This window comes from Atta colombica, unplaced genomic scaffold (assembly GCF_001594045.1).
Source record: "Atta colombica isolate Treedump-2 unplaced genomic scaffold, Acol1.0 scaffold45, whole genome shotgun sequence".
In the NCBI taxonomy this organism is placed as follows: Eukaryota; Metazoa; Arthropoda; class Insecta; order Hymenoptera; family Formicidae; genus Atta; species Atta colombica.
The window spans coordinates 516,618-530,864 of NW_017259534.1; the positions used below are offsets into that span (position 1 = coordinate 516,618).

Sequence of the window (14,247 nt, forward strand, 5' to 3'; positions counted from 1 at the left end):
GTCCGTTTTTCTGAGTAAGAGAGAGAGAGAAAGAGAGAGAGAGAGAGAGAGAGAGAGAGAGAGAGAGAGAAGAGCACCTTCTCTCTTCTGAGTAGAGAAGAGAGAGGATATAATCCTCTTACGCACCAGGCACAAAGTAAAATACAGGCGGCACAAGCGACGCACTCGACCGTGGACGTCCCTAGTATTACGCATCGGCACGAATGAGGAAGAGAAGAAAAAAAAAAAGAAAAAACGGGAGAGAAGAAACGTAAGAAGGAAGGAAAGATGCACGAAGAAGGGGGCATCGGGATACTCATGCAGGAGAGGTGCCGACGAGAGAGATCGACACACCAGGAAACCTAGTTGTATTATTCAGCCTCTACACCCGCCCGTCCGCGAAATCTCTTAAGCGGCTGCCAATTTGAGCCGAATCTCGAAACTTTAATCGCCAGCACCAACCCCCGGCACTCTCTCTCCCCCCCCCCTCTCTCTCTCTCTCTCTCTCTCTCTCTCTCTCTTTCTCTCTCTCTATTCATTCCCCTCCCGTTTTCTCTCCTTCCAATCGCTCCTGAAACACGAGCCAGTTGCTCTCTGAGAGAGCTCTCGATGTAACCTTGTTATAGCGGCACGTCATGGTCTTTTTGTTCCGAGATCTTTTCTCACTTTACATTTAGCACTAATAGCTATCTAACATTGAATATTATCCTTGTATTAAGGCAACAAAACTCAAAATCAGAAGATTATGTTTGGAATTAAATATTTGATAAAAATATACGTAGATTTACTTATATTAACAAAGCTGTTTTACTAACTTAAAATTCTAAAGAGATCTCTAATTTTTATTTTTTAACATTATCTTAGAGAAGACCTTAAATTGCTCATACATTTTCTAAATATCACAATTTTAGACATTTTACCATTAAAATTTAGGAAGAGCGCGATTTTCATTAATAAAATTCTCAAATATGCACTTAGTCTAAAGGAGCAACTTTGTGCGAATGTACGCCAGATATGTGCGGCATAATAGGATTTCACTATCCGCAACGATTGTGACTATCGGCTATACGCATATTCCGCAAATATTCGGACGCCTCTGCATTTTCGATGCACCGGGCGGAAGTCCAATTCTGCGGAACACAACGCATCATATTTGGTCGAACCATCTAATACTCTTTATAGAATATGCATTTTTCTATTTCTCCTATAGACTATTCGACCATCGGGGCGATATTAAAAGTTACTTTGCCCGTCGCTAATTTCAAAAATTGGGAAACCACAAACGGCAAATCGTTCGCTTTCTAATAATTGTATTTTTTAATAATTATAAGTATATTTTTTTGCTAATGCTAAAACAATTTGTAGAGATTTTTATTCGGAGATATTATAAGAGCTATTTTGCGCAATTAGAAGATTTACAAATATATTGGGTTGTCCGGAAAGTTCGTGCCAATTTTAAAGAAAAATTGAAATGCAGAGATTTAAATTTTAGTATACATTTATTAAATTATATAGGTTAGTTGGCACGAACTTTCCGGACAACCCAATAGATATTATCGTTAAGCATTTATCTGTTACATTTTGATACAATCTCACCACTTACATTTATAGAGGAAATATTATTATGTTATATTTAAATGTAACAGAATATGGTTAGCGTTAGATAAAAGTTTATGGTTTAATTAATTTTTAGAAATATAAACCATTTTTTAATTCATACATGTATATTGATCTACCAGTTATATTAGATTATCGATGAATTATTTTAATTTTTATTTCGTTCACACGCTGATAAATTACATAAAATATTGCGTGTAAAATTAAAATCTCTGGGTAATAATGGTGGACGAAACATATGTACGTTAACGCATGCGGTGTTTTTAAAAAATTGCCATTATACGAAATCATATCTCGTGACTTGAACGCGTATGGTGCAATTCAAACGCATTAGAGGATATTTGACCGAATCGTGATTGGAGCGTGAATGGAATATGACCATCCGTCATAACGTGAATCAAGTGTGCGTTTATTGCATAGAAATATATAACTGATCTGTGCAAAATCATATAACATGTATATATCTACATCGAATAGTAAAATATAAATAATTATGCAATTTACATAGAAATTATATTTGATTAACATATTAATATTCAATTTTTGAACCAATTCATAAAAGACGTCAACAATTGTCAACAATTGTCTTGAATCTATTAAATGTTTGTCAGAGTAAGAATGTTTTATACATATTTTCAAAACGATAACAAAATTATGAAAAAATTACAGATTATTCTAAATTATGTTTAAAAATAATACAACAAATTTGGTGACGGTTTATTATTTGGATCATAAGTTATTTTAATAAATAGTAGTCTTTTTTAATCTGTGCTCTAATAAAAATATATGGAAATGTATTATAAAATAAATGATGAAAATCTCAATTTTTTAAGTACATTATGTATTCAAGATTATTTACGTGGAGTTACATTGCGACGAATGAATTAGTTGTTCAGCAAATAAACAAAATATTTATTTGTTCTATATCTTTGTAACTAATCAGTGAATTGCAAAACCTTTGTATAAATTATTTTGAATATTTATTAAACAAAAATATAATCTTATTCACACAACTTTCATATGTATATAGTTTATTTGAAGTATAAATATTAAATATACTTCCAATTTTCTTTGCATCACGTATGTCTAATATACATCCTTAACATAAATTATTTTAAAAACCCAACACGAATTAGTGCACAATAAACGCAAAATGATATTAGATAAAAATATTTTTCATATTGTTTATACAATATTCTTTCTTATAATAGAAAACTTTTATATTCTGTCTTATATCTACATGATATTTATTATAAAGGACTTTTCAAAATTTATGAAATACTATTTTTTTTTTATATTCAAGCTTTTTATTCCTAACTAAACTACCAATAAATCATTCTCGATAGTATTACAAGAACATGATGCATAACGAACAAAGTACCTATGAAAAAAGGAAAAGCATCGCGAAGTGCTTTTGTCTTTGCTTATCGTATATTGTAAAACGACGTCGCGTCGCCTACGTTTGACCATTTCTTTTTAATTCACGGGTGTAACAATTTTTTCCTTTTCGCCTTCAGGCGGAAACGACGACCACTCGGGACTCGGAGCTTTGAGCGAGCTCGGGTTGCCGTTTGCGGCTTTTCGCTTTCTCGCGAGCCGCGAGGTGTGGCTATGGCTATGCGTGCGCGCCGCTCATTTGCGTCTATCCAACTTGGAGCCGTTAGCCATGCTCTGCCTCTTTGTGTTTTTACCGCGTTTTTACATCTTGCTTATGCCTGTGTATTAATTATCTTCCGGTCCCGGAAGAGAGAGATGGTTTTTTTGATATGGTTTATCGGCGACATCGAACCGATTGAGCCAAATGGGATTAAATAATGCTTCCTCTAATTAGCTTCATGGATTACAGGAAGAAAACTCGGACTAGATTAAGAGATATAATCTTTTTTTTTAGATGCTTATAACATGATAGTTGGCAGAAATATATCTCATTTGAATTTTCTTTTTTTAATTATGAGCTATCATCACATTCGAATTGAAAATTGTATTTCTGTTGTCTAAAGAATAACATCATATGCTTTGTAATATTTATTACCTTCATTCCAAAATTGTAAATTTTTTACTGATGCTAAAATAATTTAGAAAGACTAATTTTTGTATTTTGTCGATTTTTTTTCTGTGGAAATTTTTAAAGAAATTTTATGCTGAATATATTTCAATAAAATATTATTTATAAAGGATAGAAAGAATATTCAGATGTATCAGAAATATTTGTTTTGTTATTCCTTTCAATATAAAAACAATCACTATTTTTAGTTTGACTTTCGCGAAAATAATGTGTTTTTCCAGCATATTAAATAACATCCGGAAGCAGTCATTGTAATATTTATGTGTTTGAATATCTAACATTATTCCGAAGCAATTGTTCAAAGTTAAAACCAATGCGATTACATCAAGCGATGCGCGGAATAACTCCGAATGGCATTGTTATCGTTTCACGCAGTCGAATTCATGCGATTCGGAAAATCAGGGATTTTCACGTGTTTGAATCGATAAATGTGACACGTAACTTACAAGAAAAAGAAACAAGAAGAGAATGCTCGCGAATAGCTCGATCGCGTCCACTCTTAATTAGCGTTACCTTGCGGCGTATATCTAGTGCCGCCGCAAGAGCACTCTTCTTCCATTGAACGACGAGCATCCAATACTACCGTGCATGTGCATCTTCTGGTGCGTATGTGTTTAACGTACTTGCACGCGCGAATGCACCGTGCTAATACACCAACGCGCATAATGCTCATAGATACATAACGAGGAGGCAATGACGGAGAGAGAGAGAGAGAGAGAGAGAGAGAGAGAGAGAGAGAGAGAGAGAAGCCGAGTGAAGGATAACGTTGAGAAGAAGAGACAAATAAAGAGAGGAAAAGAGGGAGAGAGGAAGGGAGAGAGAGAGAGAGAGAGAGAGAGAGAGAGAGAGAGAGAGAAAGAGAAGAGAAAGGAGGGGAGAAGATGAAGAGAGCCGGTAAATTAGGTGGGTATATCGTGCGGTTGTGGACGAGGACATTGGTATAGGATATGTAGGTACACCAACGTGGCGGCTACCATCACGTCGGTAGGAAGAGACTCGACGAGAGGCGAGCTAGTAGGGTGGCGAAGAGAGGGATCGACGGGAAACGGGAGGACGGAGGGAGTAGGCTATAAAGGCTAATTGGTTAAAAGCTCACCACTGGCTGCAGGCTTAAATCAAGATCTTGGAGTGTTATAATGGATAAGTAACACGGCGTGGCACGGCCACCGCCACCGGGTTGTGTGTTACCCCCACACACCCCGTCGCGCGTATTCCGCCGCTTCCCCCATTTCGCTATCCTTCTTTCCCCCTCGCGTCCCCTCTCATTCGTAGACCTCCACGTCCACGTCGCCTCGCGTATAACCACCCCGTTCACCCTCCGCCGCCGCCGCCGCCACCGCCGCCGCCGCCGCCGCCGCGCCGCGCGTCGAGGGCGAGTATCTTTCGAGTTAAGGACGGCGCGACCGACGCGATTGGTCCGCGGCGAGGGTTACCCCAGCGGGTAGTCGTGTGCGGCGCGAGTCATCGATCGCGCCTCCGTCCTATGAGAAATCCGGAAAGCCAACCCCTAGCAAGCCGTAGGCCCCGCCCCGCCACCTACCCCGGCCGCACCGACACCCCTTCTGGCAACTTGCAGCTTAGCCGTCCTCGCGCTCGCTTGCCACTCTCCCCTCCCCATTCCACCCCTTCCCTCCCCTCTCCGACCTTCCTCACCCTGCTCCGCGCGCGCGTCAACGTGCTCCCTCCTGCCATCTTTCTCTGACACTCTCTAATTTATTCGCTCGCCCTGTTCTAGCCAGTGTACTACTGGCCTTCCTCTCTCCCTCGCTCGCACCCCGCGCCTAGCTATCGCGCGCGGCGCGCAATAACTACCCCCGTGACTCTCGAAGCGTGACTCCGAACCGTCCTTTCTCTCTATCTTACTCCTCGCCGCTCTGTAATGCTCCCTCTTTCTTGCCCCTCTGTCGCGCCCCTCGCGCTTCTACCCTCGCGCTCCTACCCTCTCACCTTCGTATCACCGCGTATGAGTGAACAAACGCGCGAATGTACATATGTGAGCCGCGAGCTAAGTGTGTGTGTTTACGCGTGTGCGAGAACGAATTTCTCCTCCGTCCGTGTGACCTGCGGTTTCTCCGGCGTTTTCCTACCCTTAGTATAGCGCGAGCACAGTGCATCCATCGGCCGCGGCCCGTCACTCGCTGCGAAGCGTATTGCAGGACACGAGGGTGCTTGCGCATCCCTCTCTTTCTAATGTGAACGCGTTGTCAGTACGCGCCGACGCTCTAACGATACGCGCGCGAGTCGAAATTCCGACGCGACGCAACGCAACGCAACGCGGATGCAGCGTCGTCGCTCGCACGGACCGATACGATATTTCTTACCAATTGCGAACTCTCCGTCCGAACGGTTAGACATACATCTGAGTTCTTTCCGAATTTTTCGTCTCCTCGACGAAAATCATTGTGTGAAAATCGCGGTTTTCGGTCTCCAATCCATAAACTGCATCACGACTACAACTCTCTCGCGATGACGACCGATACGATGCCATCGGTTTTGTGAGGAGTGATCGACAATCAGTGAAAGTGACTCGAGAAAATTTAAGTGACGGCACGATAGGGCATCTCGTCTCGGTGTTACTCACGCGGGAACGTTTTACGCTTACGCGGGTAGACGGTAAAGAGCGGAAAGCGAAAAGGAGAGGAGAAGTTACGTATCAGGCTCTGGAACGGACATGTAGTGGTGAAAAAGGAGAGAGTAAGAGAGAAAGAGGGAGAGAGGTGAAGATAGAAAGAGGGGGTGTGGCAGGTGGCGGAAGGACGATAAGGGGGAGAGGGCGACTCCGCGAAGGGTGGGCCGTCCAAGTGTCTTGTCTCCTATCATCCTGTCGTCCAGGGTATCGCTTACGAATGTCGCGCGATCGAGCGATCCGTCTGCGATCCACGACGCGCGAGGACGTCCTGGCGACGGTCGCGCATCGACTACCGATGAGTCGCGCGATCAACCTTGTCTGAGTCAACGCGCTCCACGTACCTGTGTGACATCCTGATATGCGTTTGTCCGGGGTGGACAGTCGCCGGGTCGCGTCGCGCAAAACGACGTCGGATACCGTTTAACCGTCGACGTCGGGTACCTTCTAATAAACGAGTACCGAAGTGTCGACGACAAAAACGACGCACGGCTATCATCGGGAACGAAAGATCCGACCTTGTTCGAATAGTCGTATTGGGCTAGCTGGGCTAGCCACGGAAGAAGTGCCGCAGCGAGGAATCTCTCCCGTCGGGCCGGCTCGAAGGATGTCCGGCGAAACGGAGATCGAAGTGTCGGTTGTGTCGGAAGAGGATCTGGAGCTGGAGGGCTCCAGGAGTAGCTCCACACCGGCGGAGCTGCTATTGCAGGAGAAGAACGGCAAGTCTGGCTGCGGTCTGAGCAATCACCACCACTCCTTCAGCTTTGACACTGTGAGCAAGCCGGCGCTTAGGCCTGCCTGCAATCCGCAGTACACGTCCTTCAGTATCTCCAACATCCTTGGCAGACCGGAATCTCCGCCCGTTGATTCGACGACTTCCACGGGATCTGGCGAGAGACAGTCGTCGGACGTCGATCGGACATCGCCGTTACCGCCAGCAAACTCGCAGAACTCGCAGAGAATCCCGCCGTCATGCGGCAGTCCCGGAAGGATCTCATCCTCGCCCACATCCTTGAGACTGTCCGGCGGTCAACGTGGCGGATTGTCTGCAGCCGGTCACACCGGACTGGAGCCCAGAGCGAATTCCGTGGGTATCGGTATCGGATGTGCTACCAGTGCTACCAGTCCAGCCGCGACCTTTTCGCCGCCCGGCGATGCCTCTACCAATCCACTACTAGGACACCAGGCTTCGGCGGATCTCGCGATGTTATCGAGGTACATGGTTTTCGATTCTCTGAATTCCTTTGGAAATGATAGATAAAATTTTATAAGATGATGAATTTCTAATTTCCTTACGATTCTAATTTTGACAAATTTCAGAAAGCTCTTTGAGAAAGAGCTGTAAATATATATGAAACTCTTAGACGATAAAGTATCTAAACCAGTTTCATAAAACGGTCGCTTTTTTATACATCAAACTTTATCATTTAATCAATATTTATAATTTAAATGTTTCTCATTAGCACAATTTGCGAAAAGCAAATTTGTCTTGCAATTATTAATTTAAGTACGAAGCAAACAAGATTATTGTTCTCGACATTGCTATAATTATGAAAATTAGTGGAGCATTTAACATCACGTTATACTCATCAATTGCTATCATTCGAAAATGTACAGTTTCATCATAGTACATAGCATAGTACAGTTTCATCATAGTACATAGCGTGTTGTTTACGTTATGTAATATCTATAAAATTAAAAGGACCGAAATGACGAATTGACTTCCGTCAATTGAATAACTTCTTCATTATTTACGTATGTGAAGAATATTTTTAAACTGAATACAAGATTTAAATGACGTTATGCGTCAATGAATTTTATGTGTTTCGTTTTGGGAAATAAAAGATAAACGATATACATAGAATGATGTCACACACGTTTATTCGAATGTAGTTTTTCTAAAGATGCCTGTTTTCTATAAGAAAGAAAAATTGCCTAGATTTTCTCCTGTTGCTTCAATTTTCAACATCGCATATTTTAATATTTACATTTTTTTCATACCTTGTTAAAAAAAAAAAGAAATGTACATTTAAGCTTAAATGAAACATAAACCTCCTTTTTCTATTTGTACTTTGCGAATTCTATATTTCTATTTGTACTCTTCGAATTTTTTCATCTTAATCGGTTATTGAAACTTTAAAAGCTATTACGTATCAAGAACTGTCAAAGTAGTTAGTGTTCTTTTTTTTTTAATTTCAAACAATCGCAATTTCTATGACATCCTTTAAGTATATATCATACGTAGTATAAGTGCGCAAAGTAGCTTCTCGGTAAGAAATTTATGAAAGTGAAACTTTGCGTTTCTAAATTCGGTCTTGAAAATGATTAGCAGTGGGAGATTTGCGTCATTCCCAAGAATGGCATTTTTACGAACGCTTTTTCGCGAAAAATAGCACAACTGATTTCATTAACAATGCGATACACATCGCAAGTATACTTTGCATCGTAAACACGTGTATAGCGCGCATCATTTATTGGTATACACAATGCATACAGATACAATACCGTTACATTAAACTCAGTCAGATGCGGCAATGTGACCTTCGATTTTATAGGTTGGTGCCGCCAAAATAACTGGCCGAAATTCGAACCTTTATACTGATCGGCGATCACCATTCATTTTACCACATAGAACGGTACGTCAGTCACCCGAGTAAAATACATAAAATATGTTGATTTGTATTTATATAATTTAATTTGTATTTACAATACATGGTTACCGAAATTCCTAACGGACATTTATGAAAGAAAAAAAAGATAGAAAAAGAGTCTCTCTGCATAATTTAACGATTTAAACGCCATCGTTTAACGGCTAATTCAATGCCGTTGCCATTTAATATTAATGCAAAAGTGTCGGTAAATGGAGTTGCTAATACTTGCTAATGATTAATTAATTCGTAACATCGTCGTTATTCATATTCGCCGCTCGCGTAATTGGCGGAATTGTTGAATAAATTAAGACCGCGCCCTCTCTCAGGCAATTAGAAACTCCGCCGCGCTAGCGTTTTCCACGATAAAAACACGCATTCGCAAAGCTTTGACCCGAGAGATTCGACAACACCATTGCAATAGATTAATATCCGACTCTTCACCACCATTATTCGCATAATTATACACAAACGCGTGTACGAATGCACGATGGGACGCGTTTCGCATTAGCGATGTATAAATTGCATTAACTACATCATGTGCGTTAATAAGAGTATTTATTTAATAAAATTCAAGGGAATCTTAATTTTCACAATATGCATCGTTGTGATTATCATAAAAAAAACTTACGAAATTAATTAAAGAAAATATATTTTTATGAATTATAATTTCAAAATTATAGCTCTCTCTCTCTCTCTCTCTCTCTCTCTCTCTCTCTCTCTCTCAATTTCGATTAATTTAAGAAGCTGATCTTCCTTAATTATACTTATAAGAGACACATAAGAAAGTATCTTTTCTAGTAAAAGATCAACATCTTGGAAATATCTCAATAATAAACATTTGTTTTTGGTTAATTTCTCGTCGAGTTACTTTTAACAAAAATTTTATTAAAACTTGCTTTTATCAAGAAGCTTAAAAATGAAGTTTAAAATTGAGAATTATTAAATCAAAACGAGTTTTCTCCTCGACATTTTTAACCAAAAAAAAAAATCAACTCCAAATTGTTCAAAAAAGTTCGAGATATTTCTCGGTTGATGCGGAACACCGTGTTTCACGACCCAATGTCCGCACCCGTCAACTTGGATTACCGGGCGGAAAGGGATGTATCCAGGGTCTTCGTAGCCGTCGTGTCGTGGACCGAAGATTTTCGTAGGCGTGAGCTCGCCCGGATCAAGATACACGACATATCACGGGGGTGGAGAAACGGTAAGGGGTAGCGACAACGAGCGAGCGCGTGCGGTGAGGATTATATTATGTGGGAATGGACCGACGAGGGGACCGTAATGGGCCTATTAGGCTGTCTCATTTAATAACAACCGTAGCAACAACACCACCCTCTTACATTACTTACGTTATTTAGGAGGACCCCCGCATGCTATCGGATATATCTACGAGGAAACCGAGCACGGTACTGTGTCCGTCGCAAGGGGCAGGAGAGAGAGAGAGAGAGAGAGAGAGAGAGAGAGAGAGGGTTCGAGATGATTTTATCAGATTTACACCCCCTCCTCGATTGACGATCCACCTCCTCCCCCTCCCCCTGTTCTCGTTCTCGTCCCCGTTCGCGCCCTTTCCGTCCGCGTCCTCGCCATGCTTGGCTGCCGATACGACGGCTACGATTGCTTGTTTTCCACCCGTTTACCATTTGATTAAGTTCCACTCGTATGCTCCGTTGGGGTACACTTCGCTAACAGAGAAAAGCCGCATCGAGTGGGGTCTGTCACGCAAACGAACTTATCGCGGCAAATAAATAGTACCTAAACTTTAATAAACAGATTTTCTTTTCGCCAAAAGTACACAGGTAATTCCATTTTCACTGAGAAATTTTCACTGGGAATTTTGGCCGGTAAAACTCTTCAAAGTGTATATGAAATATTTCTGATTTATAAACACCTTTGTCTTTATCAGATTTATTAAGAATTTATTAATTAATATGCAATTGAACATTAATTTATTTAAAATTGATAAATTAGATTTTTGGAAGATTTTTGTTGTACATCCATATGATATGTGTGCGATAATGTGATAAAATAACCAACTCATTTTCTTCTTTAAATAACGACGAGGAATGCACAATTCACATGTAAATGCAACTTGCAAAAAGGATACAATGACGATACAAATTTCCTGGTAATGCACGGCATAATTCACACATCACAAAGGGTTACGAAAGCGGCGCGTCTCGCTTGTAATAACCACTCCGCGGCGATACGTAAAATTACAAATGCGTATATATATTCCGTTCGGATCCATTTACGCGTTTAAATGCAATTCAACAAAAATTCGCGTAGTGGTATAGAATTACGCGATGATCGCGCGCGTTTGTGCAATTTTCACACATACATACATGCGCATACGCACACGTAAAACGCGCGTGTCCAGGGCATAATTGTGCAAGCACGCTAATTAACGTCGCGAGCAACTGACAACCGAAATTTGTTACCGAAACGCGCGCATCGATAAGAGGAGAGGAAGGCAAAAAATCAATTAGGCGTAGAGTGCATAATGGATGCGGATGAAACGCCGTACGCGTATAGTCCAAGGTTAAGGAGCCTAAGATTCCCTCGAGAAACAGGCTACCTATCCCGCGGCCCATTTGCTGCCGAGTGAGCAGCCCTTACGTATCTTCCGGGAGGAAGTGCGCAAGTTCTAGGCTCAATTTATTATTAAATCGCCGTTCTACACCAGCCTGAGATTCTCGTTCACCAAGGTCGTGAAGAGAGAAGTTGGCGCCATGCGATCTCAGCAGAGCACTATCCATCTTCTATTTATATGTATACATATATATATATATATATATATAAAAAAAAATATATATATATATATATATAACTTAACTGATCAAATAATAATATTTCTCTACAGGGGAGTAAGTACTCGCACAGGGATTTACGCGCTAGATACGCCCGGTATAACATGCACGCTTTATGAAATTGTAACAATCGCGTCCGACTCCTCTTTAATACGCGACTTGAACCGAAGAGTTCTTCGTATCTTCATAATTGACACATATACATCGTATTCTGAATACATAAATCTTATTAAAGATACCATAGACTTTAAATTAATTAAAATTGTAATTTGTAGTTTTACCAATAGCACATTTAAACTACGTATATATCTGTTATAATTTAAAGTTGTATAATTTTAAATTGTAGTTTTTAGTTTTGCGATTACACTGTGAAGAACAACCTAAGGTTGAGATCAAAACGTTTGTCGATTCTAACTTTTAATTATGTTAATATAATTTTGAATTTGTTGTACAAACACTTAATTTAGCTCACAGTCTTCTTTCTTACTTTATTTGAATTTTAATTTGCTAAGTTTTTATATTTAATTAAATTTTTATATTTAATTAAAATTGTTACGTACATGAAATTCCTAAAGAAAACGGCCTATATATTTATTCTAAAAAAATTACATTGGGAGTAAAATGTAACTGGATTTCATCGCAAGCCCTATATTTAGAAGAATTAATTATCTCTTTACGCGCATCCATCTTGTTCGTTCTCAATACGTTTCGAATTCGTTCGCGCGGTTCATTGATTCTGGCGCGGAGTATCGTGAAAATATTTTTTATTCGATTTGCTCGCGATTTCACGAAGGCTTACATTCAAAAATATTACCGCGAGCACAGGAGTAGGAACAGAAGATCCGTCTGATATAATCCGCGACAGAGACCGCCTCGTTAATTACAGCACTGATGAATGATTCGTTAATTAGGGTGGGATCGCGCTACAAGTTTCAAAGGAAGATACGATAAAGCCTATTGTGTATGATCGCCTATTCGCGAACGATATGGATGTTTCGACGTTGGGAACAAATGCTCGTGATGAGCGATGGCGGCGGCAGTATGGATCACGGATCGTAATTGCGTTGAATACAATTCCCTCCGATTTCATTCGACACTGCTTCGTCTACGAAGTAGCAAATCCTTGATTAAAAAGTCACACAAGAAGACGTGACTGACATAAGACTCCAAATGGAATTACAATATAAATAGATATATATATAAAACACACACACACATTAGTATGTCACACTTCTAATATGTATCAAAAAATTTTAAAAAACTTGTTATAACTATATCAATTCTATATTATTTCTTCATAAAATTTTTCAGTGTATCTAAAAATTTGTGTATCAAAAAACATTTTTACAATAATAATAATTTTCTTTGGAATATACATCGAGACCAAGTTATTGCTGTAAACATGGAAATAGATTCATCGTTCCATCTATCAAGCCAATAATGTAACGAAGCCAGCTAGCGGATTTAGTCGAACGCTTTGAAAGCCAATAAATCGTTGTTGGGTCATCCTGACGACGCTTTATAAGACACAGTGTTAACAATAGATTTCATCGTGTTGCAATTGCACATATGTATGGGAAAGAGAGAAATTAAAAATCGGATTGAAATAGGTAATATGCAAAAGGAATATATATATATATAAAAGAATATTTCTTAACATTCTCTCTGAGTCGATGTAATAAACATAACTTGAAAATTTATCCCATCCATCTACTTCTTTTCTATTTATTTTTCCTCATTAATATCCGATAATTTATAATTTTTCGCCATTTGTCCTTTTGTTTTTATTTTTCTGTGTAAAGCATAACGTGATGATCGTGTTCAACATACAGATTGCAAACCGCTTTGGGCGCACTTTCGCTAGCGAACGCGATCGACTTCTCTTTCTTCGCTGCGCTCCTAACTACCCTCGATGTAACGATACACGACGAAACGTATCGTATTACGAGCGATCGTTAACGGCATAAAGAGTTTATATTTGAGAATGGCACTTACTGGGCGCGCAAGCAGAGGTAGAATAATAATCAATACAAGCAAGCGGTATAACACGTCATTGAAGATACGGAGGGAAAATTTTAACGGAAATGCCCAATAAAGATAACTCGAGCGTCTCGTATTAAAAATTTATACAGGCCTAATGAAATAAATGGTAAAAAAAAAAGAAACGTATTCTTTAAAAAGAATTTTTATTGTTGCGATAAGAGTTGCAAATAAATTAATATTTCTGCACGTAACAAATTATAGTATCAAATCCTTGAATAAATTTAAATCAAATTTTCCAATAGGAAAATCATAAAAAGGAATTTTTATTATCGTGATATTGAATTTTAGAAAATATAAAACCGGTAATTTAAAAATCTATAAAGCAAACAAATAAGAAAATTTATTTTCCAATTAGTTTCCAATTAATTTGTCTTGTTGCATAGAAATTTATTTCGTGGCTTCATTATAAATATGTATACATATATATATATATAGCACACACACACACACACACACACT

The 14,247-nt window shown here is 39.5% G+C and overlaps 1 protein-coding gene across 1 annotated transcript in view; it reads left to right on the plus strand.

The window, feature by feature from the left end:
- Positions 1–6,894: 6,894 nt before the first annotated feature.
- LOC108691254 (homeobox protein Hmx) overlaps positions 6,895–14,247 on the plus strand; it is a 14,596-nt gene continuing 7,243 nt past the window's right edge. Inside the window, exon 1 of the mRNA XM_018198924.1 lies at positions 6,895–7,502. Coding sequence (XP_018054413.1) covers positions 6,895–7,502 — 608 coding nt within the window. The remainder of the gene's footprint in view (positions 7,503–14,247) is intronic.